This window comes from Felis catus, chromosome A2 (genome assembly GCF_018350175.1).
Source record: "Felis catus isolate Fca126 chromosome A2, F.catus_Fca126_mat1.0, whole genome shotgun sequence".
NCBI lineage: Eukaryota > Metazoa > Chordata > Mammalia > Carnivora > Felidae > Felis > Felis catus.
Genome location: NC_058369.1, coordinates 152,647,493 through 152,671,373, shown reverse-complemented (window position 1 = coordinate 152,671,373; position 23,881 = coordinate 152,647,493). Strand labels below are relative to the sequence as shown.

General features: G+C 41.5%; 1 protein-coding gene across 9 annotated transcripts in view; it reads left to right on the top strand.

Annotated features, from left to right (window-relative positions):
• DGKI (diacylglycerol kinase iota) overlaps nt 1-23,881 on the top strand; it is a 439,032-nt gene that overhangs the window by 211,961 nt on the left and 203,190 nt on the right. For 7 of the 9 annotated variants that reach the window (XM_023250599.2, XM_019825868.3, XM_023250598.2 and 4 more), the window contains 4 exons: nt 2,707-2,778; nt 5,971-6,087; nt 15,036-15,110; nt 15,643-15,741. In XM_023250599.2, the coding sequence (XP_023106367.2) occupies nt 2,707-2,778; nt 5,971-6,087; nt 15,036-15,110; nt 15,643-15,741 (363 nt within the window). The remainder of the gene's footprint in view (nt 1-2,706; nt 2,779-5,970; nt 6,088-15,035; nt 15,111-15,642; nt 15,742-23,881) is intronic. The other 2 variants (XM_023250596.2, XM_023250595.2) reach the window with 2 other exon arrangements.

Here is a 23,881-nt window from a genome sequence, read left to right as displayed (position 1 = left end):
GAACACAGCATGTTGAAAATATAACGAAATCCATCCTACTAAACACAGGAATTTATAATAGGCATGGGAGATTGGTGTCGAAAAATTGGGAAGATTATGGGTGGCTCTAGATGGCAGTGTGAATAGTTGATCCTATAATTTTGAGGAAAGAAGTCGCTATTTGAGTATTTTGAGACAGCCACTGATATGTAAGAAGCAGTATTTTCCCTGGAGGCCATGCCCAGGATAGGGTGAAGAATATAGGGGAAAACAGACCATCCCAGGAGAAACAACTTAGAAAATGGAGCAGACATCCAGATGTGGAGTGACCAATCTGTGGAGCCTGATGGCTGCTGGACACGGGGTGCAGGATAGAAGGGCCTAGCTGCATGGCCAAGACTGGCCTCAGGAGCTCCTGCACAGGCACTGCACCAGCATCAGTAGCCTTGCTCTTGGCTGCTAGCTTCCTTCCTCCCGCAGTCACAGGTTGTTTCACTGGCTCTAAAGAGAAGTTTTATTCATCTCTCTTTGGCCCAGTCCATCAAGAGTGCCTTGAGAGATGATGAGGAACTTGGCAGACACCTCCCATGTGAATTCATTCCTTCAGATTTGGTGCCATCATATATCACATTGACTCCTATTGAATGGAATTCTATCCCACTGAGTTGAAAAGACCTGCATACATAACCCTTTGGCCCCAGGACTCGGTGTCCTCTCTGTAAGCTGTTTCTGTCTGGCCGTTCTAAGTCTCCGTGCTGGGGGCTGTGTGGGTTGTTGGTGGCCACACAGCACTGAACACCACACCTGTCCTCATAATTCAGTCCACGTGTGTTTTACAAACAGTGTGTCATTTCCTGGGGGGAAAATGATAGTATCATTGACAGAAAGAGGCATTATTTGGGGAGAGGTGAGTGTGTTATGGTCCGTAAGACCACCTGTGTCGAAGATTCATTAGGATTACTCCTAGGACTCAGTATGTATTACAGCTCTGATTTATCACAATGAAAGGATCCAAAGCAAAATCAGCAAAAGGAAAGGCACATGGGGCAAAACCTGGAGGAAACTGGGTACAAGCTTCTGAAAGTCCTCTCCTAACAGAGTCACACAGGGTGTGCTTAATTCCTCCCATATGAGTTGTGACCACACTTGTGAAATGTTGTCCTCCAGTCTCATTAGAGGCACAGTACACAGAGTTTTTACTGGGGGCTGGTTACATAAGCACCTTCTGCGTGGCACATATCCACATCCCAGAGTCTCAAAAGGAAAGCAGGTGTTTAGCATAAACCACATCATTTGTACCAACATTTTAGGTGCAGTGAGCCACTCTTAACTGTTGGGGGAATGGGGAACCCCTCTGGAAGTCCAAGTTTCTAGATGCCAGCCAAGGGCCAGGCTTGCAAGCAGCTATGTAAAGAGAGTGGTCACCCCCCCTGCTGTGTTCACTTCTCTGCACTTGGAATGATTGTTATCACTTAAGTTGCTGAGAAAGGGATATTGAAGGAGAGATTTTTCAAAATCCAGGAGAGTCTGATGTTAAGTCATGTTTCTGGAAGTGAGATTTGAGTTTGGGGCAAAAGAAAGGGATTAAAGGAGGAATCACAGAGTACAGAGGACTGAAAGCGGTCCTGGTCCTATATCGTGTGCAGGGGACCAGAGAAACAGGTGGAGAACGTGAATGTGTTTTAGGAGCCCAAGAAGAGGGAGAGGCTCAAAATGGAGAAAATGCTCCATGGCATTTAAAATGCTACAGATTGGTAGGAATTCTGGGGACTGCACAAAATGCCATTGAGAATTCTTTTAATAATGTGTAAATTGATTTTTTTTCTTAAGATTATCTGTACACATTAAAGCAAGACTTTTCAGCCAATGTCTTAATAGCTTCCCTGCCTATCACATCTTTGTGTTTTCTTTTGATCACTTTACAAAATCCCTTTTACAATTTTTTTTTTTTGTCATTGCTTTGCATTACTTTATTCGAGTATAGATGTCAGAGGAAGATAGAAATGGAAGAGCTTTGGGAAGGCTAAACGAAATTCTTTGAGCATTACTGCGTACTTACTTCTCTCTGATAATTCTTTAAGGATAGCAACAGCCAAAAAGCGCCTCTTCCATTCTTGATTGAAAAGTAATTGTTCATTTAAAAGGATTGTGTTCGCCATTCCATTAATCTCTTTCCTGCTTGCTGGTGAAGAATAAACATTGAAAGCTGCTTGTTTGGAGCCCCAAGGGGGATGGTGAAAGTGTTTGAAAATCCTCCTACACCCTCGGACTCTTCCACACCCCTGCTTCTAGGTCCTAACTCTGATACTTAATTTCTCTCTCTGTGCATTCTCAGATGTTAAGGTTGCACAGCAGCTCTGAGATGGATGCCCATCATTGAAAAGAACTATGTGGCCCAATAGTGGCTTTTCTTTTGCTTGTAATAAAACCCTATCCAAACCACATTTATTCGGGGGAAAAGAAACAACTCTCTTTGTGGCTGGCTTGAGTACTTAGTGGCACAGCAAATGATGGTGCCTCATCTCACACTCTAGATGATTCAGGGGTAGGAAACTCTTACATGGCAGAGGGTGGGACGTAAGTGCTGCATGTGGCATTGGCAGTCCCAGTCACCTTGAGTGGTGGGGACACATCTGGCCTTCCTCACTTCATTGGACTTCAGGAGGGCAAATGCGTGCCGTGATTGAAGTGGTTTTAAATTCTCTATCTCTTGTCCTAACCTCCCAGGGCTTCCAGCAAAAGTTCTCCTTCCACAGTAAAGAGATTGTGGCTATCAGCTGTTCCTGGTGCAAACAGGCGGTAAGTTTGGGAACGAAATGAAACAAAGTGGGCTCTTGTTTTATCAAAATGAACCTATGTCATTACTTGAGTTGCTGTCTGTAAACGGAAGGTCATCCTAATTTATGTATTATTTCTCTCACATAGGATCCTTGAAGGATTAGATTAAACCATAGGGCTAATGCCTCTATGAAATGGGAGAAACTAGAGATTCAAGTAACCCTTTAATTTATACACACTGAAGCCTAGGATCAGAGCCTGGGAAATCCTCCCCTGTTCCTACCCTGGGTCTAGACTCGAGGACTTCTCACCCCCTAGCATGTATTTCTTCCATTGCACTAGATTGTTGACAACTCCTCTATGGTTGGAAGTTGCACCATTGGATAATCTTTCTAACACCGGAATCAAGCCATCTTGGTTCTTCTGTTTTTGATGTGGGTGCCTTTTTTATGGGGCTGTACTGGGGTAAGGAGTGGTCTTGTACCCTTCTTTAAGCTTGGATATTGTTATAGCTCTTTGTATAGCTGTTCCTTACATTTGAACATATATATGTTCGTTAGGATCCAGTGATGTTTTCCCTATTTTCCTCTTTTGTCTATCCTTTTGACATTTTTTTTTAAATACCGCTTTTCAACCAGAGGGTTCATTTTCTTATTTGCCTACATACCTGTTCTTTTTTTAACCAGACAATGCTAACTTGTGGATTGGCCAGCTGTGGCCCATAGGCTAAATCTGACTGCTGCCTGTTCTTATAAATAACAGTTTACTGGAACACAGCCATGCCCATCCATTGATGTTTTGTCCATGTCTACTTTCATGCTACAATAGCAAAGTTGATAGTTGCCACAGAGACAGTATGGCCCCATGAAGCTCAACTATTTACTATCCGGGCCTTTTATAGAAAAAGTTTCCAGACCCCTGCTCTAATCTCTCAGTTCACCTACTTGGTTGAATGACTGTGTAATTGGGACAGAGTCTGTTCATTGCACAGACAACCTGAAAAGACAGGGCTGCAGTGTTTCAGCTAAGGGTTTGCAGGAAGACTTTGGCCCCCTACACACATGAGATTTAACGAGCCAACCTAGCCCACAGGGCCAGAGCAGATGAATTTAGGTGAAACACATAAAAGTGACATGTTTGTAGGTCAGCTGCTTTTGAACTTTGGGAATGTTATAAAGTTTGACCCAGTCTCTGTAGTATAATTTCCCTAGGCCCCCACGTATCAGGAGAACCCATTGTCAGTAGATAGGGTTGCACTAGTCTGGAAAGCTCAGTGCTTGCTGTGTCCCTATCCTGCCACATTTTCTAGGCATTTCCATCTCCTTTCAGTTAATTTTTACACAAATAATCTTTGTTCAAGAATCTGCTCACAAATACAAGGTCATTCTAGTTCTTGAATGAAACTATCCTATTCCATCAAGGCACTATCTCCACCTAGAGACAAAGAAGCTGATTCAAGTTTCAGGTGTCCCTAACAGTATATGTGCTGCTGATTTCCCTGATCTGTTGAGACGCCACCTGTGGGAGAGTATTGGCAGCGTGGGCTCCTATAGGCTGCATCTGTTCCGATGCTGGAACTTCCAGGCTGTGGTGAGATGGTTTATCCAGAGTCCATTAATTTGGGAACTCAATCCCACTTCACCTGGAGCACGTGTTGTCTTTACATTAATTCATAGTCCAATTGAATCCCATTGTAGGTGATTTTGCAAGAACTAGAAATATAAAAACTTAAGACAAATTACATTGGTGATATATTTCAGCCCTACAGGTGATTCCTTCTAGGATATCTAATGTCAAATAAGTGCCCTCTGTAGGCACTTCCGGCAGCAGGAAAAAACAAACAAACAAACAAACTGGATTTGAGAGCTGGGCTTTTGGGTTTAGGCTCTGACTCCACCTTGTAAAAGTTATGCACTTTTGGACGTAGCTCTCTGTCTAGATTGGAGACAACACAAGTACAAATTAGGAGTTGAAACAGGCTGTCTCGGAGATCCTGGCCATTTTAGAAATGCAATGAAAATGGGCATTTACGGGTTTATCTGAATTGCTGAAAGAAAATCAGTTTTTAAAGAAGGTATTCAAATAATATTTCTCTAGTGCATCATAGTTTGGAGATCACAAATAACTGATGGTAGGGGAAATTAATAATTTATTTTGTGTTTATACTTAATTAGTAATTTTCTACTGGACCACATCAGACCTTGACGATAGGCAGAAATGAAGGCAGATTCTCTCTATGACAGGATTGGGGTGGCCATATTTGCCAGTTTTCCAGAGACCGACCTAATTTATGTCTTTTGTTGCAACGTAATTATTATTAGTGCTCCCTTTCATTCTTAAAATTGTTCCAGTTATGATGACAAATTACGGTTCCATTAAGTATAATGCGGTAGAAACTGATGTTAAGGTTTTTAAAAAATCCCTGATTAAAACTTTAAGGCCCATAATTATTGTAGCATGTGGATTTTGTTTATTAGGAAAATATTATTACCACACATCACTATCACTTTACACACAAAAGAGGATTGAAAATGTGATTGGCCTATGGTCACTTAGTCTGTTGGTACAGAGTTTAACCACTAATCCTGAAGTATTGCTACGATCATCAGTCTACATTTACTTCCTTCCTATCAAAAACAGGCAGCATTTTAGATTTGCCAAGTGTAATAGGTTCGTTGTATTTTTCGGCAGCCCCAAACAAACCCAGCAGAGGCAATCTCTTTGTTTCCCCTTGAGTTAAGAACTCTCTAGAAGAGACCTCTTGCTTCTTTCCTGGGTGTCCTAAACTGGAGGGACTACCCCGGGTGGATTTACATCTATGATTAGCAAAAAGAGAGGAACTGCTCTTCTGCTTGCCTTCATTTCCTCCTCAGCATTGTTTCCCGTCTAGTCTGTGACCAGCACAAGTCAAGTGCAACAAAATTATATGCAGGGCTAGGATTGATAGAGGCATTCGAGACCTCGTTATGTAAATATCCTATTAAAAGCTTATAAAGTTTTAGCTGGCCTTGACCTACAAGGTTGACTTCTTTATCTGTTTGTAAAGTGGAACGAATTCAAAATCTGCTCACTTCCAGGGCTGTTTGGGTAGTGATAAGGAGCGTGTGTCCTCAGTGTCTGTGCCTGTGGGCGAGTGTGCACGTGCACATGTACTTACTCCTCGTGCCCATGTGTGATTCCTGGATTTGTTTACTGGCCTGTTTTTCTCCTCAGTTTCACAATAAGGTGACCTGCTTCATGCTGCATCACATTGAAGAACCCTGCTCCCTGGGGGCTCATGCTGCTGTCATTGTCCCGCCCACCTGGATCATTAAGGTGAAGAAACCTCAGGTAACTTCTGGGACCCTGGTGCTGCTGGGCCTGTGCAGAGAAGAAGGAACTGCTGCTTCTTGCTTTTCTTGCCCTGACTTTTTTTGGGGGTTCCTAAAAATCTCTGCTCACTCATCCCCACAGCCCCATGCTCAGCTTCCCGGGTACATTCCATTAGCCCATCACTTTACTGCAGTTGGGCTCTCTCATGGAACCAGCCTCCCTTTCCCAAAGAAATCAAAGTTCCACAGCAGGAATGTTTCCTTCCCATTCATGTGCTAATGATATTCTCTTTGGGTGTTCTCCTGAATTCATTAAATACAAGTGGTGGGTGCAGCTAATTTCTTACACAACTCTCTTCTCTTCCAGCCTGGGCATCCCCAGGGAGTGAATGTGAGGGCAAACTGTGCAGGCTTCCGTGTTTGGTTGAGATTACCACCACTTCCAACCTGACCGGCAGACTGTGGGTCATGACCTTCCTAAATACACAAGGCCTGCTCAGAGAGCAACACTCTTTTCTTAAGGCAAAGTAGAATTTATCCTCTTAATACCTAATCTCATTCTGTATTCAATTCTTGTTGTACATTCTGTCCTAGAGTGTCTCTGCAATATTCTGGGAAACCTTAGTGGTTTCTCAACAAGGTCGTAATCTTTGACAGCAAAATTTCTACCTTTGTACTAGACATCTTAGACCATTAGCTCCAAGGTATGGGTTGGCAGACTTTTAATGTGATGGGGGAAAGGTGGTACCTCCCCTGGGGATGCAGCTACTTTAGGATGTCCTACTGAGTGTAATATCTTTATAACCTGTGGCAGTCCTACTTTATATGGTCTTCAGAATCATCATGCATTTTATTCTCATTGACTCAGTTTTATTTTAAAAACTGGTGGATCATGGACACTTTTGCTTTGTGTGTTTTTATTTAAGTTCAGCTTCTGTTGATGAGTAACAGTAATAATCTTTCCATGTTACAATCCGTGAAAGCCCTGGGGAAATCTTTTCCAGAGGCAAGTGCAAGATCTGTACATTAAAAAATGGGAGGCTTAGCTTTCTCATCTTACATTTTAGAGCCAAATGCTAAGAGCTGTTAAAGGAGGTGCCCAAGGTGATAGCAAGTATAGTACTGTGTTTGAAATTCAAGTGTACCGATGTTCAATTTAGTGTTAACTTAAAAAATCTAACCTTTTTACTTCTTTGCTACCCTTTGGTTCCCCAACCCCTGAAATTCAGTAGTGTCTCCAAGAACTTTATATTAAATTTTCAGTTCAACCAATATGTTTTCACTGAAAACCTTGATGGTTTCGGGAAAGCTACTAGGCATTGTGATGTAACATGTGGTGATCCTTGCTCTGAAGAACTATGTAGTTCTCTTAAGGAAAGATCAGGGCGAGAGCCTCATGAAGGAGGTGGGTTTTATTCTACCTCTTTAAAGATGGGTGGGATTTAGATCGATGGAGAAGAGAGGAAAGAGCAGGCAGGAGAATGATACCAGCGAGGGTGCTGTATCCAAAATTATACTCGTGAGGCTGTGAGACTAGTTTGCACTACATCGGGGTGGTGTATTTCTGTAGTGTTGCTTTCAAAGGAACAGAATATGAGATTGTTCCCTCTTAGCTCTAAGACTCATCAATGAGTTCTGGAGCTATCCTTTTAAGCCATCTATTAAAAAGTTGTCCATGAGCCTTTCATCTGTTTGATCCGTTAAGGATGATTACCTAACTTACTATTATTTTATTAGAGATTACCAAGAGGTGGTTTTTCTAATTTGTACTCTTCTTTATTTTTCTGCTGGTAATAAGGGAACTAAAAAATAAAGCTAATACATGACAAATGCTTGAGTATGTACCTTTATTTGTAAATTTTCAGAATAATTGCTTGGTACCTTAGCAACTTTATTAGTTGGCTAACGATGGTGGTGGTGGTGGTGGTTTGTGGAGAGTATCTTTATGAATTATTAACTTACCTCATGTGATGTTTGTATATATATATGTATATATATATATATATATATATATAAAACATATGATGTTTCAGTCCATTGGCATCATTTTTTTTATATTCATATTGTTTTATCTTTTACCAGTTAGAACCCCTTCCAGATGGCTTTTATCTCCATTTTTCATAAGCCAGGATGTTTTTGATACCTTCCTTTGTTTCATGAATCACACCATGTTCCAGGATCATCTTAAGCATTTCCTGTTCATACCTGCAAGCAGCCATTTCTCTAAGGAATCTTGGTTACTTTTAATGGAGGATGGTAGATACAGTTCGCAGTCTGTTTTCATCACACATGTTTTTATTGTCCTTTTATGATTCAGAACAGTGTAATAATGAGAACAAGGATAGCTAACACTTATGAATGCTTTTATATGTATCAGGAACTATTTCAAGTACTTTACTTTCAGTATCTCGTTTCACCATCATAGAACCCTATGAGGCAGGTATCCTAATCCCATGTTGTAGCTGAGAAGTGAGGAATTGGGCAAATAAATTATCCAGGGCCATAAAGTTATTAACTAGTTTGAGGTAATATTTGAACCCAGGAATTCTGAGCCTGGAAACCAAGCTCATTTGCTGCCTCACAGTCTTACTATAACAATCCTTGCTAAGTCACCTATCTTTAAAAATTTTGGTATCCCTCGTCCTATGGACCTCAAAAAAGAAGTAATCAATTAACTAAATTCTCTTTGAAATCCGGTGTATGATGAGCTTGGGGGGCAATACAGTAGTGCTTAAGAGCTCTAGCTTATGAGTCAGATCGCCTAGATTCATATGCTTGCTCTGGTATTTAATAACTTACACGATCTCAAAGAATTAAAACTCCTCAACTTTTCATCTTCAAAATGTAAATAATACTAGTACCGAATTCACAGGGTTTTCATGAGGTCTAATGAGCTAAAAAGTAAAAAAAAATAAAGCACGTAGAACAGCACCTAGCTCACTGTAAGTCTCAATAAATGTTAACTCTTGTTATTTTCCTTGTTGAGTATAGGATATCAAATAAAGTTCTACATCAACAGAGGTGAACCTTGAACAGTCACACGGGGGTCAGGACAGAAGTTACTGTTCCCTGACCCGTCCGTATTACAATGAGAGGAAATGGGAAAAGGATTCTCATGGGGAGAGAGGCAGCGTAGGGGCCACAGCCTGTTGTCTGGTACCCTGTTGTCTGTGCTCTCGAGTGGCCCTTGAAATGCCACTGTAACTGTTGTATTATATACTGTAGTGGGATTGTGTGTTCACTAGCATGATTCTTATCCCATGGGAGAGAGTCAAGAGCTATTCATTTACTGAACTGGAGAACTGAAGCAGACCGGGTGAGCATCTACAACAAGAAAGTGAAAGGAGGAAGAGAATCCTACAAAACAGGGAGAGAACACAGAGTTTCATTATTAAAAACAGAAAGAAAAAGACGGCAGTCATCAATGTGAAATTCTGAAGACGTTAAAAAATCATGGATTGAGAAAAGTCTTTGTGTTTGGGACTAGATCATTGATGACCATGAAACTATAGTTTGAGGAGTGCGGGTGGCAAGCTGTTAGCGATGGTGTGGAAGCAGGCAGTTTAAAGACTTCACTGGGGACTTTGAGAAACAATTTAAAAAAAAATTTGGAAATTAGATGGAGGACAGCAGACAAAATGTTTTTCCTACTTGTAGAATTCATGTATATTTTTTTCTGTATATTTCTATATTGGAAGATACTGCTTAAAAACAAGAAGATACTCTGAACTGAACGAAGTAGATATTTAAGTACATTCACGGATGCCACTATGTGCAGTGGGAGGCCCAGAGATGAATCAGATATTCACCTGATGTCCACGAAGAGTGGACATAGAAGAGTGAACTAAATCATTAGGCAGAGAATTTGTGGATTCTGGAAGAGGAATTCAGCCACGTGTAAATCCTTAATGAAGAGTGGTCTCACATAACGGGAAGGTTTGCCTTTGTCATTGGTGTGCATCTTTTAGGAGGGATCCGCACAGAGTGGGTGGCAAGAAGAGATCCCACAGGTTGGTGGAACTAGCCATGGTCTGTGAGAGGCCACACAGGGAGTGGAAGTGTGACCTGAGATGTAGGAATGAGGCGGAAACATGAAGCAGACTTGAGCAATTTGGGTTCTGGGGATCATTGTAGGTTAAACATAAAATGTTGTTTGTGCTTGGTTTTGAAGGACGTGAGGGACCTCACTGGGAAGAGGGATGAGGAAGGACAGTACAGGTTTATAGAACATACTGAGAACAACAGTTAAGGTGGATCCCCAAATAAAGCCAGCTTTATTTGTGATGTTTATGTCTAAACAAATGACTCTAGAGAGGAAGAAACCAACTTTGAGTGTATTAAGGTCAGGAAAAGCATGCTGCAAAGAGGTGGATTTAAACCATGTATTTTCCTGATCTGTTAAAAGATGGCTGCTTCTGAGTAGATCGTCACTCTGTGACCAGCTGTGTGGAGCCTTGATGGTAAGGGGAGTGAGGGCTGGTCTGGATGGTTTGCTGGGTTTCATCACCAAATTATTTGGAGGGACCTAGAAAATAAAAGATGATAGATTTTAGATGACAGTAAAAAATTAAAAGAAAACCAAACTTTAAGAACCAAGCACAAATCTGTTCATGCATTTAATGAAGTCAACGTTATAGTTCATGTTACAGATGTCAGGGCTTTTCCTCTCGACAGGAAGTGTTAGAGGATAACATTTTGATCAGATAAACAAATTAAAGATGTTGAACTACTAGTGCAAGCACTTGGAGCTGATGAAGAAAGACCTGGGTTACATGAATTTTTGGTGGGGTCAAGTTATAGGAGACCAGAGGTATGTGTTTTTAATAAATGGCATTATTCCGTATATAATACTTTAAAACTGGCCTTTCCTCATTAAGAATGATCTTGAGCAAAAGTCTATATTAATACATCTAGATTTAACTTTTTAAACTGCTGTATGTATTTCATACCATGAATATATTACAGTTTATTTAACCAACTCCCCACTGATGGATATTTGTACTGTTTCTAATGGCCTACTTACAAAAAATGCTGCAGTCAACTCCTTCCTAGCCTATATGGGCTTTCTTCATGTTTCTTCATGTCCCTGTTCCTTATTGGATAATGCTGAAATGCTGGAGACTGAGACCCAGGATATGTAACAGCTATGACCAACTGTATCTGTCAAAATTTCTCAGGCCATTTCCTTTGGTCAGTTCTAAAGGTTAGCCAACACTTGCTGTAATTTAACCAAACATGTCTGAGAAATGCCTGAGACCCTGTCCTTATCTTTTGGAATTAGTTTTCTTTATTTCTCTGCTTGCCTGTCCTCAGGACAACTCCTGTCCCAGTGTTACAGCTAGAACAGGGCAGAGTAAGAGCGCTCTCTAATAGACCCAAGTCCATGCCTCTCCTGTAATCCATCAGAGTTTTGTCTGGTGTACAATGAGAGAAGGCTTCATTTGGGATGATGAAGTGTGAGATGTCTTCTGTTTAGATCTCTTGTTACAACCAGTCCTTTGTGATCTCATAACCTGGGAAAATCCCTGAAGAGTAATAACAGGTAGTTAAGTTTTATTCACAGTTGAGTGATTTACCCACAGGCATTTTTCAACAGCCCAAGAAGGAGTCCTAACTATGATAGAGACTTTGTTGGTAGGATTATTTCTGTAGCGAAATTCAATACCTGGTTATTTAAAAAAAAAAAAGCCTTTATTCTTAGGACTTGAACAAAAGAGTGGGCACATAACATACAGTGGTAGATGCAGTTACAATCTGAAGAATGCAAAAATCCACATGAGGGTACAGCATTTCACCGTTTGGATGGTATTGAACTTGCTAAATGAAGCCTTTGTATCACTGAGTTAGCTGCCCTTGATGCCGGGGATGCTTTGTTTTTGAACGCAGTACATGCATCGCTGGTTTCTTGAATAACAGCACCAACAATTCGAAAATATAACTTCTTGGCATAATTTTTATGTTCTTGAAAAGCCTGCTATTTTAACTCTCACAACAAGACTGACCCAGGCAGGATGAGCAATGTCTTAGATTAGCAAGACGAGGTGACTTATCTTGTCATGGCTGAAACACAACCCAAATCTGCTTTCACATCCATCTGTTATGATGATACTTTCTAAAAGAAGTTCTGTGTTGGGACCGAGATACATATATACACATGAACAGAAGGAAGCCTCAAGAATTTCAAGGTGTGCTGTGAAATTCCATACTGCTTATCTTTTGCTATTTGACTACCCATAGGGCTGTAAGCTTAACTCAGAGCTCACATAGAAGCATCCAGGTACTGTAAGTCAATCACTGTGCTTCATCTTGGCTCCCTTTTTATGTTCTGTGAGATGAAGAGGACCTCACATGCATTTGGCTCCATGAGGCCCAGAAGCATTTGTATTTGCTGCATCTGTGTTAAAAAGGCCATTGTGTATGTCTGTTCCCTATTAGAGTTGAGTTCCTTGCCTGCTCTGTTTTCAGACATCAAGTCTTTTTTTGATGTGTTTTGCTAACTCTGTTTCCCAAACATGCTTGATCAGCAGAATCACCTGGAGAACTGTGATTTCTGTGATGAGGCAAGTTTGGGAAACAATCTTAGCCTGATCCATTAGACTTCTCTCTTAGAGTTTAGTTACTGACTTGTGCCAGGAACCAAGGCCTGTAGTGTGTTCGTGAAAGCACTTGGCTCCCTACCTTGCTCTGGGCAATAAATGAACTAAAACAACAAAGAAGCTAGGAGGCAAGCATTCACTTCCGGGGGATCCTTTCCAATATCAGGAAAGACTCAGTAAGTGCTGGGAATTACAATACTGATTCATTTCAACAATGATTCGAGGTGCCAGGCATTTGGGCTCAGTGCTGGGGATATACAGCTGTGAATGAGGCCACATTGATGGAGGTGCTTATCATGGGCCGACACCAAGCTAACTGCTTCACATACCTTTTTTCCTTTAAACTTCACAACTGTCCCGTGAGGTAGGTATTATCACCTTCATTTTAAAAATTAAGAGACTGTCATTTCAAGAGCTTGACTTCCTTGGCCAAGGTCCTAGATCTCGTAACCGGAAGACCCAGAACTAACATCCAGCAGGTCAGATTCCACAGCTCATGCTCCTCATCCCATTGGTATTGTGCTTTAGTGCAGTATGTATGTCTCTTCACTTTTCCCTTTGACTTCAGAGGTTCTCCGCTCTGGCTATGCACTAGAGTTGCCTGGGGAGCTTTTGAAAAGTATGTTTGCCTGGGTTTCACCCCAAACAAAAGAGTATTTGGAGGTCCACGTGTCAGCATTTTTAAAAGAACCCTGGATGAGGCCAATGTGTGTGATTGGTTGAGAACCACGCAGTATCATTAATTGCCATCCTAACAGTCTCTCGGATTCTTCTTGGGACATTTGGCCAATTAAGTGTTTAAAATTTCCAGATGGTTTTTTCCAGATGGTTTTTCTTCCCTTTCTAAACAAAGTAGTTAAAATATGGGAAAGACTTTAATAATGCGAAAGTTTTTCCAAAGTGGAACGTGATAGCAGACCCATTTAAAGAGGAATTCAGAAACTTGGAGCTCTTTTTGAAGGAGAAGTATAGTCTACAGTGAGTGGTGAGAAATGACCTTTGGTCTAAAGCACCCATGAACTTCTGGATCTCTCTCCTCTGGTGAGACTCAGAGCCTGAAAACTCTTTTAATCTGATGGGGGAAGAAAACTTTGGGACAAATGGTGCTTCAAGAAAATTTCCTTCATCCTCGACGAGCTCCAGCTACAGAGCAGCGTGTTTTTGTTTTTGTTTTTTTTATGGTCCATACGAAAGTAAAATAAAAGTTAAATAGCTTCATTCTTGCTAATTCAAATGTGTTAATATGTGTACTCTAGAGTAAGGTTTATTTTGAATGCTCTAAGAAAAGAAATACCCCGCAAAGTAAGAGTAGGTCTCTAAGTTTCTTGAAGCTGTTTGAGAATCTTTAACTGCTCAAGCAATGCATGTGTGTATGCTCATATAAACTTTTAAGTTAAGAATTCTGTGTTTCAGGCTTTCAACATTTGTTAAACATCTATGATGTGATAGTAACATCTTGCCTTTGTGAAGATGGCAATCTAATTAATTACTGACTCTCCACTAATTAAACCAGTGAGTTGTGACTGTCCCCTAAGAGAGGTTCTTCGCGAAGCGTCTGTATCATATATTAAGAGTTAGTTGAAGTAATCAGAAAGTTGTGGTCCGTATAATTCCAAGAAAGAGAAAAACAGGGAAAGTAAATTTGGGGGTCACTGTATTTCAACAAGTTGGAGGCACTTCTATGAGAAGGACAAATCAAGGCTACCAGGGGAGGGAAGACATTTTAAACCAATAGGTCTTTAGAGAAAGAGAGCACTGATGTCACTCTAGTAATAGAAGTAACTTACGGTGAGTCTTATCTCTGTATTTTAAAACTTAGCCATCAGTGCTGATAGGATAGTTGAATCATAATGTTCCCTTAGGGTTGAATCACTGTATGACTATTACTAGAAAGGTCATTGCCAAAAAAAGTAAACAGAAAAAAAAAAAAAGAAAATAGAAAAACATGAAAAATGGCCTCCTTTTTTACATTTCCACATAGGTGATCTCCATACCAGGAGATGAACTTGAACTTGGTTGGGCGGGAGACGGACCTGGTTGGGCGGGAGACTGGAGCCCCTCAGAGAATTTGGGATTCTTCCATTTTTACTGGGAGGGTTGGCAGGTATAACATGTGTTGTTATGTGAGTCCATGAGAGCCTCCAGGGTTCTAACTCCCTGCCTCTCCGTGTGGTGGGGAGTCAGTCGCTCACTCTGAAGCACTCGACTGGTTTCTGTCTGTGGCTTACCCATGAACAGTGGCTTGGAAGTGTCAAAGCATGAGAAGCATGCGTGGAACAGCATGTGCTGCCCTCACCTCCTACATGGTTCTGCATGGGAAGCTCCTGGGCTGTCTGCCTCTGGGCTCAGGTGTTTCCTTCTTTCCCTACAGAACTCGCTGAAGGCTTCAAATCGGAAGAAGAAGAGAACAAGCTTTAAAAGAAAAGCCAGTAAAAGAGGAACTGAAGTAAGTGTTTTAGGACTATGTCCCGGTGAACTACATCCTCCTTACTGTAGCCACCCCTGTCCGATGTGATCTGGCCCCAGCTTATTTTTCTGATAAGTTTTCTACCCTTCTTCCCTCCTTCTCTACCCTGTGACCACATTGGAATCCTCTCTGTTTCTTTAAGATGTCTCCCTCTCTATAACCTCCTGCTGCTTCAGAATCAGAGCGTTTGCACTTGTCCATGGAAGTGTCATCCCAAAGATGATGAAGATAAAGATGAAGAGCTAACATTTCTAGAATGCTCAGAGTGTACAGAGTCAAATCAGAAGCATGCTTACTTCCCAAGGGAAAATTATAGCTTGAGATCCTTTTTCTAAGCTTTATATGGACTGTCTTTTTTAGAGTAAGCCGTGTAAAATAAGATGTAGCTTTTTTATTTTGGAGGAGCAAGGGTTAGGGCCGGTGGGGGTTCTGGTAATAACTCCCTTCCATTGCTTCCAGGCCACTTGTCTGAGTCATGGATGGATGTCTCAATAGTGCTTTCTTCCTTCAGCAGGAAAACAAAGGTCGACCTTTTGTGATAAAACCTATCTCTTCTCCTCTCATGAAGCCCTTGCTTGTGTTTGTGAACCCCAAGAGCGGAGGCAACCAGGTGAGTCGTTTTCATGAGTTTAACTTGAAAATAGTTCTCTTGAAAATAGTTCTCCATAATTTCTGCTTCTGTTTCCTTTAGGTGTGCATTAGATTTTGTATTTGGGATTTTTCTTGTTTCTTGAGATAGGCCTGGATTGCAGTGTATTTTCCTGTCAGGACTGCTTTTGCTGCATCCCAAAGTATTTAAATGTCCATCAACTGATGAATGGATAAAGAAATTGTGGTTTATATACACGATGGAATACTACATGGCAATGGGAAAGAATGAAATATGGCCTTTTGTAGCAACATGGATGGAACTGGAGAGTGTTATGCTAAGTGAAATAAGTCATACAGAGAAGGACAGATTCCAGATGTTTTCACTCCTATGTGGATCCTGAGAAACTGAACAGAAGACCATGGGGGAGGGGAAGGGGGGAAATAAAGTTAGAGAGGGAGGGAGCCAAACCATAAGAGACTCTTAAAAACTGAGAATAAACTGAGGGTTGATGGGGAGTGGGAGGGAGAGGAGGGTGGGTGAGGGGGATTGAGGAGGGCACCTGTTGGGATGAACATTGGGTGTTATATGGAAACCCATTTGACAATAAACTTCATATTAAAAAAAAAAAGAAAATAGTTCTCAACACCAATTTAAAACAGCACCACCTAGGACAAGCAATGGAAGACAACCAGTTTCTCAGGGACATGATGACTGTTGCTGCAGTAGGGGACAGCCATCCATGTTTCCGGGTTAGGCAAAACCTAGAGGTTCTATGATTTATCCCTCAGCTTCCACCATACCAGAGATGCACCAGAAGCCTAACTGCTCACATCTCCCATACAGATTTTCAAAAAAGGTCATCCCCAAATCTCTTAGTTAATATGTTTCAGAATTTCTTAACTCTTATAGTTAGGAAACTCTTAACGAACTTCTCTTTATTGCTTCTCGTTGTAGGTTAGATCTGACCACTTTTGTCCCTCTCCTCAGAGGAGAGTGAGAACAGTGAATCACTCATCATTCCCAATGATCATTAACAACAAATGCCACCAATACTATCAAAAATATCACCTTCTAAAGGTTTCATTTGGTCTCTGCCCAAATCTTGTAGCATAATTAATAGCAACCTCATTTGAGGATAAATAAGTAGCCTAAGAACACTTATGTGTAATGACATACCTGAAGTTACACAGATCTTTAGAGGACAGAATTTGTTCTGGAATCTAGGCTTTTGTCTCCTCATATACTTCTCTTCCTCCTCTGAGGCTTCTTATCAAGACTCTTCACTGGCTTTGATTTTTTTTTTCTATTTTCATGTGAGATTGGATGGTAAAATATTTTCTCTGTCCACTAAGTGCACATTTTACATTTTGAGGTGAGAACCCTTGAGGTTTCACACTTAAAAAGTAAAGATTTGAAACTGTTTGGTTACTCCACATAAGGAGGGGAATCATATAATTAGGGTTGACCCAACAGTCCAGAATGATGTTCTTACTACTAGGGATATTGGGCATTTTCCAGAATGGATTAATTATAATAAAGCTTCTCTTATGAGAGCTTGTGATATAAAGACAATATTTTTTCTCCCTTTCTTTCTTTCCTTTAAAATTCTTGATAACTTGTTCTGTTAAAAATCTTTGAACATTGTGGACAACAGGGCAATGGGTTATAAGCAGATACCTAATTTCAACATCCTGCTTTTTTAAGTTGGTGAGTGATGATCTTCATACGGTAATGATCCTAAGACTGGATCTAATCACTGGAGGAGATTTTCAGGAGTGAGGTTCATTTTGCCCTGAACTGTAGTCACTCCCTAGGTCCAGTCTCCCCATAGCCTCATGAGGGTTGGGGGTTTGTTTGGGGACCATAGAACAGAGCAAAGCTAATGTAATGGACTCTGTGATTTGGGCCACTTGAATACCACATGCTAATTTCCAATATATTTTTCCATGAGATTCATTCTAGAAGATGTACTCCTTAAACCATAAGTCTTTTTCCTAGGGCATTTAGAAACTTGCAGGTGATCCTGCCTTTCAGGAGTAGACAGTTCAGTAAAGATAGAGCCCATTCCTCTTGGAATCTCTGCATAAATTGGTAATGCCACGGAGTTCAGAGATGATCTGATGTTGCTACCTATTTCACTAAATAGAAAACAGCTCAAGAAAGCTTAAGTAAATTTTCTAAGGACATCTTGTTAATGACACCAAAAGGGCAAATGGGAAAAATAATTCAAGCAACATTAACAATATCATGAGTTCTAAATTGAGTGGATCAAACTGAGAGTGCTCTGGAATTTCAGAGGCAAACAGTGACTTGGGAGTGGTAAGCAAATGGTGCCATTGAAGTAGCTGAATTAAAGATGGACTACTTAGTTATGCAGAGAGAGAAAGCTGGAGTCATGCCCCTTGCCTTCTCTCTTGGTGGCCAATTCCTGTTCATCCTTTAAGGGTTGGTAGCACTTTTCTGAACCATTTCTCAAAATTAATCACCCTGTCCACCGTGCTCCCTTAACCCTCAGAACAAACTTGTATTTTGTGAATTGAAACATAAGTGTTCTGTTAAGATACAGGCTCTCTCCTGCCCAGGGCTGTACCTTCCAACCTCTGGTTTCTAGTATGTGGCATATAGAAGTGAACAAATAATTGTATAACAAGCAACCAGCATTCTACAGAACATTAGCAGGACAGTGGCTTTGTTACTGATGAGTATTCAGGAAGGGGAAGAATTATTTTGGAAAAAAAGTTATGACGTGTTTGAGGAGCTACAAGGGACAGCGACATATTCAAATAAAAAATGCCCAGTTTAATTAGAGACAAAAGACTGAAGTGATTTGCTCTCATTTTGTGCTTTTTGGCTTATGAGGTTACTTCTAGACAATCTAGGATTCTCAGAAGTATGGCTAACCAAATCAGAATGAATGTTGAATAACTTGACATTTCTACATACTTTCTCCATAAAGTAGAATTCCGTACTAAGCCTAATCACTGTAAAGAGCATTGTTTCTAACTGCAGTGTGACATGTTGAGAAAGCGTTAAAGAAATCCAAATCCCTACGGGCAATCGGAATCATTCAAACTGATCTCCGTCTTCAGTCTTAGGAAGGCACAGCTGAATCCTCAGTTGTAGTGAGTAGGGAAGGGCCACGGTCGGAGATGACCCACCTCCCCCGTTAGGACTAGCCTCTTCCTATGCTGTGGCTGTCCTGTGCCTTCACATCGCAGATGAGGGTAGATTCAGCCCTGTAATGGGGAGTCAGCAGGTGAATAGTCAAGCAGTTTCTCATTTCTCGGCTCCCTTGAATCTTGTTTCCTCCATCATTTTGCCCTCCCCCACCCACCACCTTAGTTGAGACTAAAGGGTCAAAAGAGAACTGAGGGTGGCAGTGAAAACAGGGCATGTGGACCCCAGGCAGGTGGCCCTAAGATTCTGCTTTTCTAAGAGGCTCTCAGGCGGGTGTTACTGCTACTCAGAGACCACACTCTGATGAGCCAGGGTTACTGCAACCAATGGAGAAATAGTTCATTGTTGTTGTTAAATCCTGTTTTGTTTTGTTCTGTTTTTTGCCTTTTAATAACTGATTTATTTTGCTTATCATATAAAGCACTCCATCTCGGAAGCTTAGGCTTCAAACCTTTATTTAAATTTGCTTGGGCAGCAAAATTTAGTTTCTCTTAAGTAAATAACTAGACTGTATCGCCATCTTCTGGCAAGAAAGATACCTACAGCTTTTACAATTTCCGTATTTTTTGTGTGTACAGAAATTCACCCAACACTTTGCAGGAATATATTGAGATGAACACATTTGATACTGCTTCCATGCCCTTTTGAAACAATAATTTGTTTTAAACAGATATTTTATAATAATTGTTTTCCCAACACTTAAGGGTAGAGATGATTCTGGGTGTTTTGAAAGTTTTTGAGATCGGCAGCACTATCTTGGGTCGGATCTGAATCGTTCAGGGAAACAGGAACTGGAATCAGGGACCCCAGCATTATGTTTGAGTGTCTCCTGTGGAGCAGACGTAATACCTGGGAGATAAAGTTTACCCCGGCAAGTCCCCTCCTCTGTGTGGAAACTTGAGGACTCAAGCCATAGGCCCTCCCTTATACTCACCTCTGCTGTAACTTTAGAAGTTAGTGTTTGTCTTGGGTGTCCCTGACTCAGTAACATCTTTTTTCTGAGTCTTACATTTCTGACCTCTCCTGATGTCATTTCACACAGTGTCTCCTGCAGGCTCCATCTCAGGACTTCATTTCCATTGACTTAGGTTACAGGTTCAGGGTTAAACAGGTATTCTGACCACTAGAGTGATTCCACCTAGTCAATCCTGTGATGGTCAAGGGCATCCGGACCCTGGCTTCTCACACTGTTGAGCGTGAAATCCCAGGTTGAGGGGTGGCATGAGTTGAATACCTGATTTGGATTCCCAGGGACCTTATCAGTAGGTGACAAGAGGAAAGGGGTATCCAGTTGGTGGACAGGCTCATGCTGAGCACACACCATCATCTCAGGATAGGCCGCCTCAGTCCAGGGTCATCCCCACCCCCAGGTCAGGCTCAAGTCAACTATGGTAGGAGAAGGAGACAAAAAGTCAATAACCTCAAATGTTTGAGTCCCCAAACTTTCTAAATACTTGGCCAAACAACCTTAATTATTTTCTGTGATGTTCAACCTGGGGATAAATCAAGAACCATGATGTTTAGATAAAATTTAGGCTCCTAATGCTTAGAATAGGCTGGGAGGTGGGCAGAAGGGTAGGCAGTGGATGTTCTTCTTGTCAAGCCAGCCTCAACAGATGGAATTAAAACAACTAAACAGTAAATCTGTGGGAAGTCCCTTTTCTAAGTTACAGTACTGGTGGGAGTGTGGGGGTAGCTGTCTTGGTCTACCCAGGCTGCTATAACTGAATCCCATAGACTAGGTGGCTTAAATAACAGGAATTCCGTTCTTAAACGTTTCTCGGGGCTGGGAAGTCTATGATTAAGGCATCAGCAGATACTGTGGCTGGTGAGTTCCACTTCCTGGTTGGGAGGGCCATCCTCTCGCTGTGTCCTCTTGCTGTATCTTCATGTGGCAGAAGCGATGAGGGACCTCTTTGGGGTCTCTTTTGTCAGGGGGCTAATCCCATTCATGAGGGCTATGCTTCCCCAAGGCCCCACCTCCTTTGCTATGGGTAGGGCCCCCCTGGATGTCTACGTTCTTAGTCAAGGTGTGAGTGGTTTCCCGGACTAAAACATTTCTGTGACTCTTCTTGCCTATAAAATAAAGCCCAAGCCCCTTAGCAACTTCATCTACAAACTCACTTGGGCAGTTTCATCTCCCAGCACTCCTGCCTCATGGTGCAGAGACTGAACAGAATGGAGTGTCCCCATGGCATGTCTTGTGTTTTGTGTGTCATGTGCCTTCACTGTTCTCTTCCCCACATACAGAGAAATGGTTAACTCGTCTTCCAAGAAACGGTTCAGATATCATATATAGATGCCTTCATCTAATCCCCAAATTTGGTCTTAAGAGTATCTGCTCTGGCCGCTCCTACTTCTCAGTAGGCATCTCTCCCGTGGCATTCGCCGTCTTCAGTGGACTGATTTCTTTTGCATCTGTCTCCTTCTGAGCCTCCTGAGCATACACATGTGCACAGAGGAGGAGCCTAATATGTTTAAATAAACCAGGTATTCTTTTGGGATTGTTGGAAGCCAGTTTGAAATAACGATGTCTGAATCTCTCTTTTCCGCTAGCTTTTGTTGTCCTCAGGACTTTCTGGGCAGCTTTTGCCGTGATCTAGATACTACCTCTGTGGTGTAAACCAAGGCATGCTTACTTAGTAAGCTACCAGACTGTTGCGGGCTACAGGGCAATTTTGGTGCTTCTATTTGAGCCGATTCATTCTGAATGGGCCCTCCATACCACTAAGTCATTATCATATTTTCTTTTATGAATAACACATAGAACTTCCTCTGGAGGGCAAGATCTCTGTTTTGTCCATTTCTCTCTCTCTTCTCACCTAAGACTGTACCTGGCACCTAGTGGGTGAGTAGATGAAACCTGTTTATTTCCCTCTAGAACAGTCTGCCTATTTTCTGGGAAGTTGTTTTCTCCTGTCCCAGCCTGTTCCCCAATGCCTGGAGCCAGAAAGAACAGACTCATCACTCCATTGGAGATACCCAGTCTCCCAATATCTTAGCAGGCTCTGTAGTCAATGAGGAGGTATGCCTACAACCGTGTGTCTGAGGACCTCCCACAGTGGGTTGCAATTGACGCTCAAGCGATTTTTTTCATTTAGAGAGATGTATGATACTCTTGCAGAAAGTTGCAGCTTTTTTCAAGAATAAAACAAAAGAAACAAACCAAAACCCCTGAGTAACCAGTATCTGAGGCTTACGAGGGCCCAAGCCTAAAAGTTGTAGCCCATGAACCCTCTACCTCCTTTCCCGCTCACTAATTGTATGACGTTAATGTGACGTAATAGAGGACTCTGTGTTCACCGTTCGCACACGTTGTGTCTTTCTTTCCTCCTAGATTTTGATGAACTTTAGGGCAGTTTTGTGTTTATCTTTGTAGTCCTGGGGTTTAACTTAGTGGCTTGCCCTTTCCATGCTATAGCAGGAGTGAAAGCTAGGAGGAAAGGCAGGTGTATGGGGAGAGTGGGGGGAAGGGCGGGAAGAACAAACTGGCAGAATAGGCTACCAAAAAAGAAACAAACGTTGCAGCTTTTGCATTTGTCATGTTGGGTCTCACGACTGGGAGCCTGTTTGGGACTCCTTAGTGAATGGCAGTTGTGTCAATGACTGGTAGGTTTAATCCTGTCAGTGAGAGAGAAATTACCCCTTTCCTGGTGAATTAGCGTTTGTCAAACCATTCAGTTCTATTGAATAAATTACCTAAGCCCGAAAGTAGCTCATCCCAGAGGTAACCGCTGAGTGAACAGAAGGGACTTAGATGTGTTAGACCTTTTCTGTCTCCGCCCGCCACGACTGATTTAAAACAATGCAGCCCTTTTCAGACCCTTCCCGTTTTCGCTAAGGAATGTATTTTAGAATGACTACTTTTAAAAGAAGTAATTGTATCACACCTGAATGTAAACTCTGAAAGGGTCGCTGTGTACGGTTATGCACATCATTGCTACCCAGCACCAGAGCACGGTCTTGTGATAGGCTGTGCTATCGACGGCGCCTCCTAGAGGCGTTCAGTGCAAAACTCACCAGCCTCGATTCCCCTTCCTCAAAAGGATAAATGTAGATACGTAGGTGTCCCCATGAACAGACTGACAATGAGCAAAAACAAGACTGTGTGGTCACTCAAACCTTTCAGAGAAGTCTAGTTGAAGACAAACCACATCTCAGTGCCTTTTGTTTTATTTGTGGAGGGTGTTAATTACCTGGTATTGTATGCATAATAGAAGCGACATTAGCCAGAAGTGGAAAAGAGTAATTAACATTAACCGGTCCTATCGCTCTAGGAATTTAAAACTGAAAAATTAATTTTCTAGCAAGTCAGTGGAAATTTTTTATAAATTGGTCATTAAAATGACTCTGGTGTTACCTATTAAACATAAAAGATTGCTCAAGATAATCCCCAGCTGATGTGCTAGCAAGGCCCAGCATGGGAAGAGAGAGAACAATCCAGTGTTTAGTTAGTATTTTGTATCTCAATCAGTTTCTGAATTTTATGGGAAGCAAAATGTGTCCTTTGGTGAAAGTGAAGGATCAGTTGTGACAATTAAGGATAGAATGTGATTCCTAAATTTATAGCAAGCACATGATAAAGCAGAACTTTTAAATTACAGGTTTGGATGAAATGTGGAACAAAAGACCTGCATTGGCCTCTGTAACAACTGGCATAACAATGTGATAATTATAAGCTATACTTTAGCCCTCACACCCTCAAGTGCAATTTAATGAATAGATTAACAAGGAGCAACAAAGAAAGGGACTAACCTTTATGAAGGCTATTTTGTGCCACATACTGTGTTAGATCCATAACTATTACTGATTCATTTAATTCTCATTATCCCCCAGGAAAGGAGCTGTTGCCCTTCTATTTAATATGCTGGATTTCTGCAGGATTTTAAATGCTTATGCTCACCTAATGAGAACATCCAAGTTATTACAGATGCAAATACCATACTATTTCTGCTAAACTAGAATGACTCTCAAATACAGC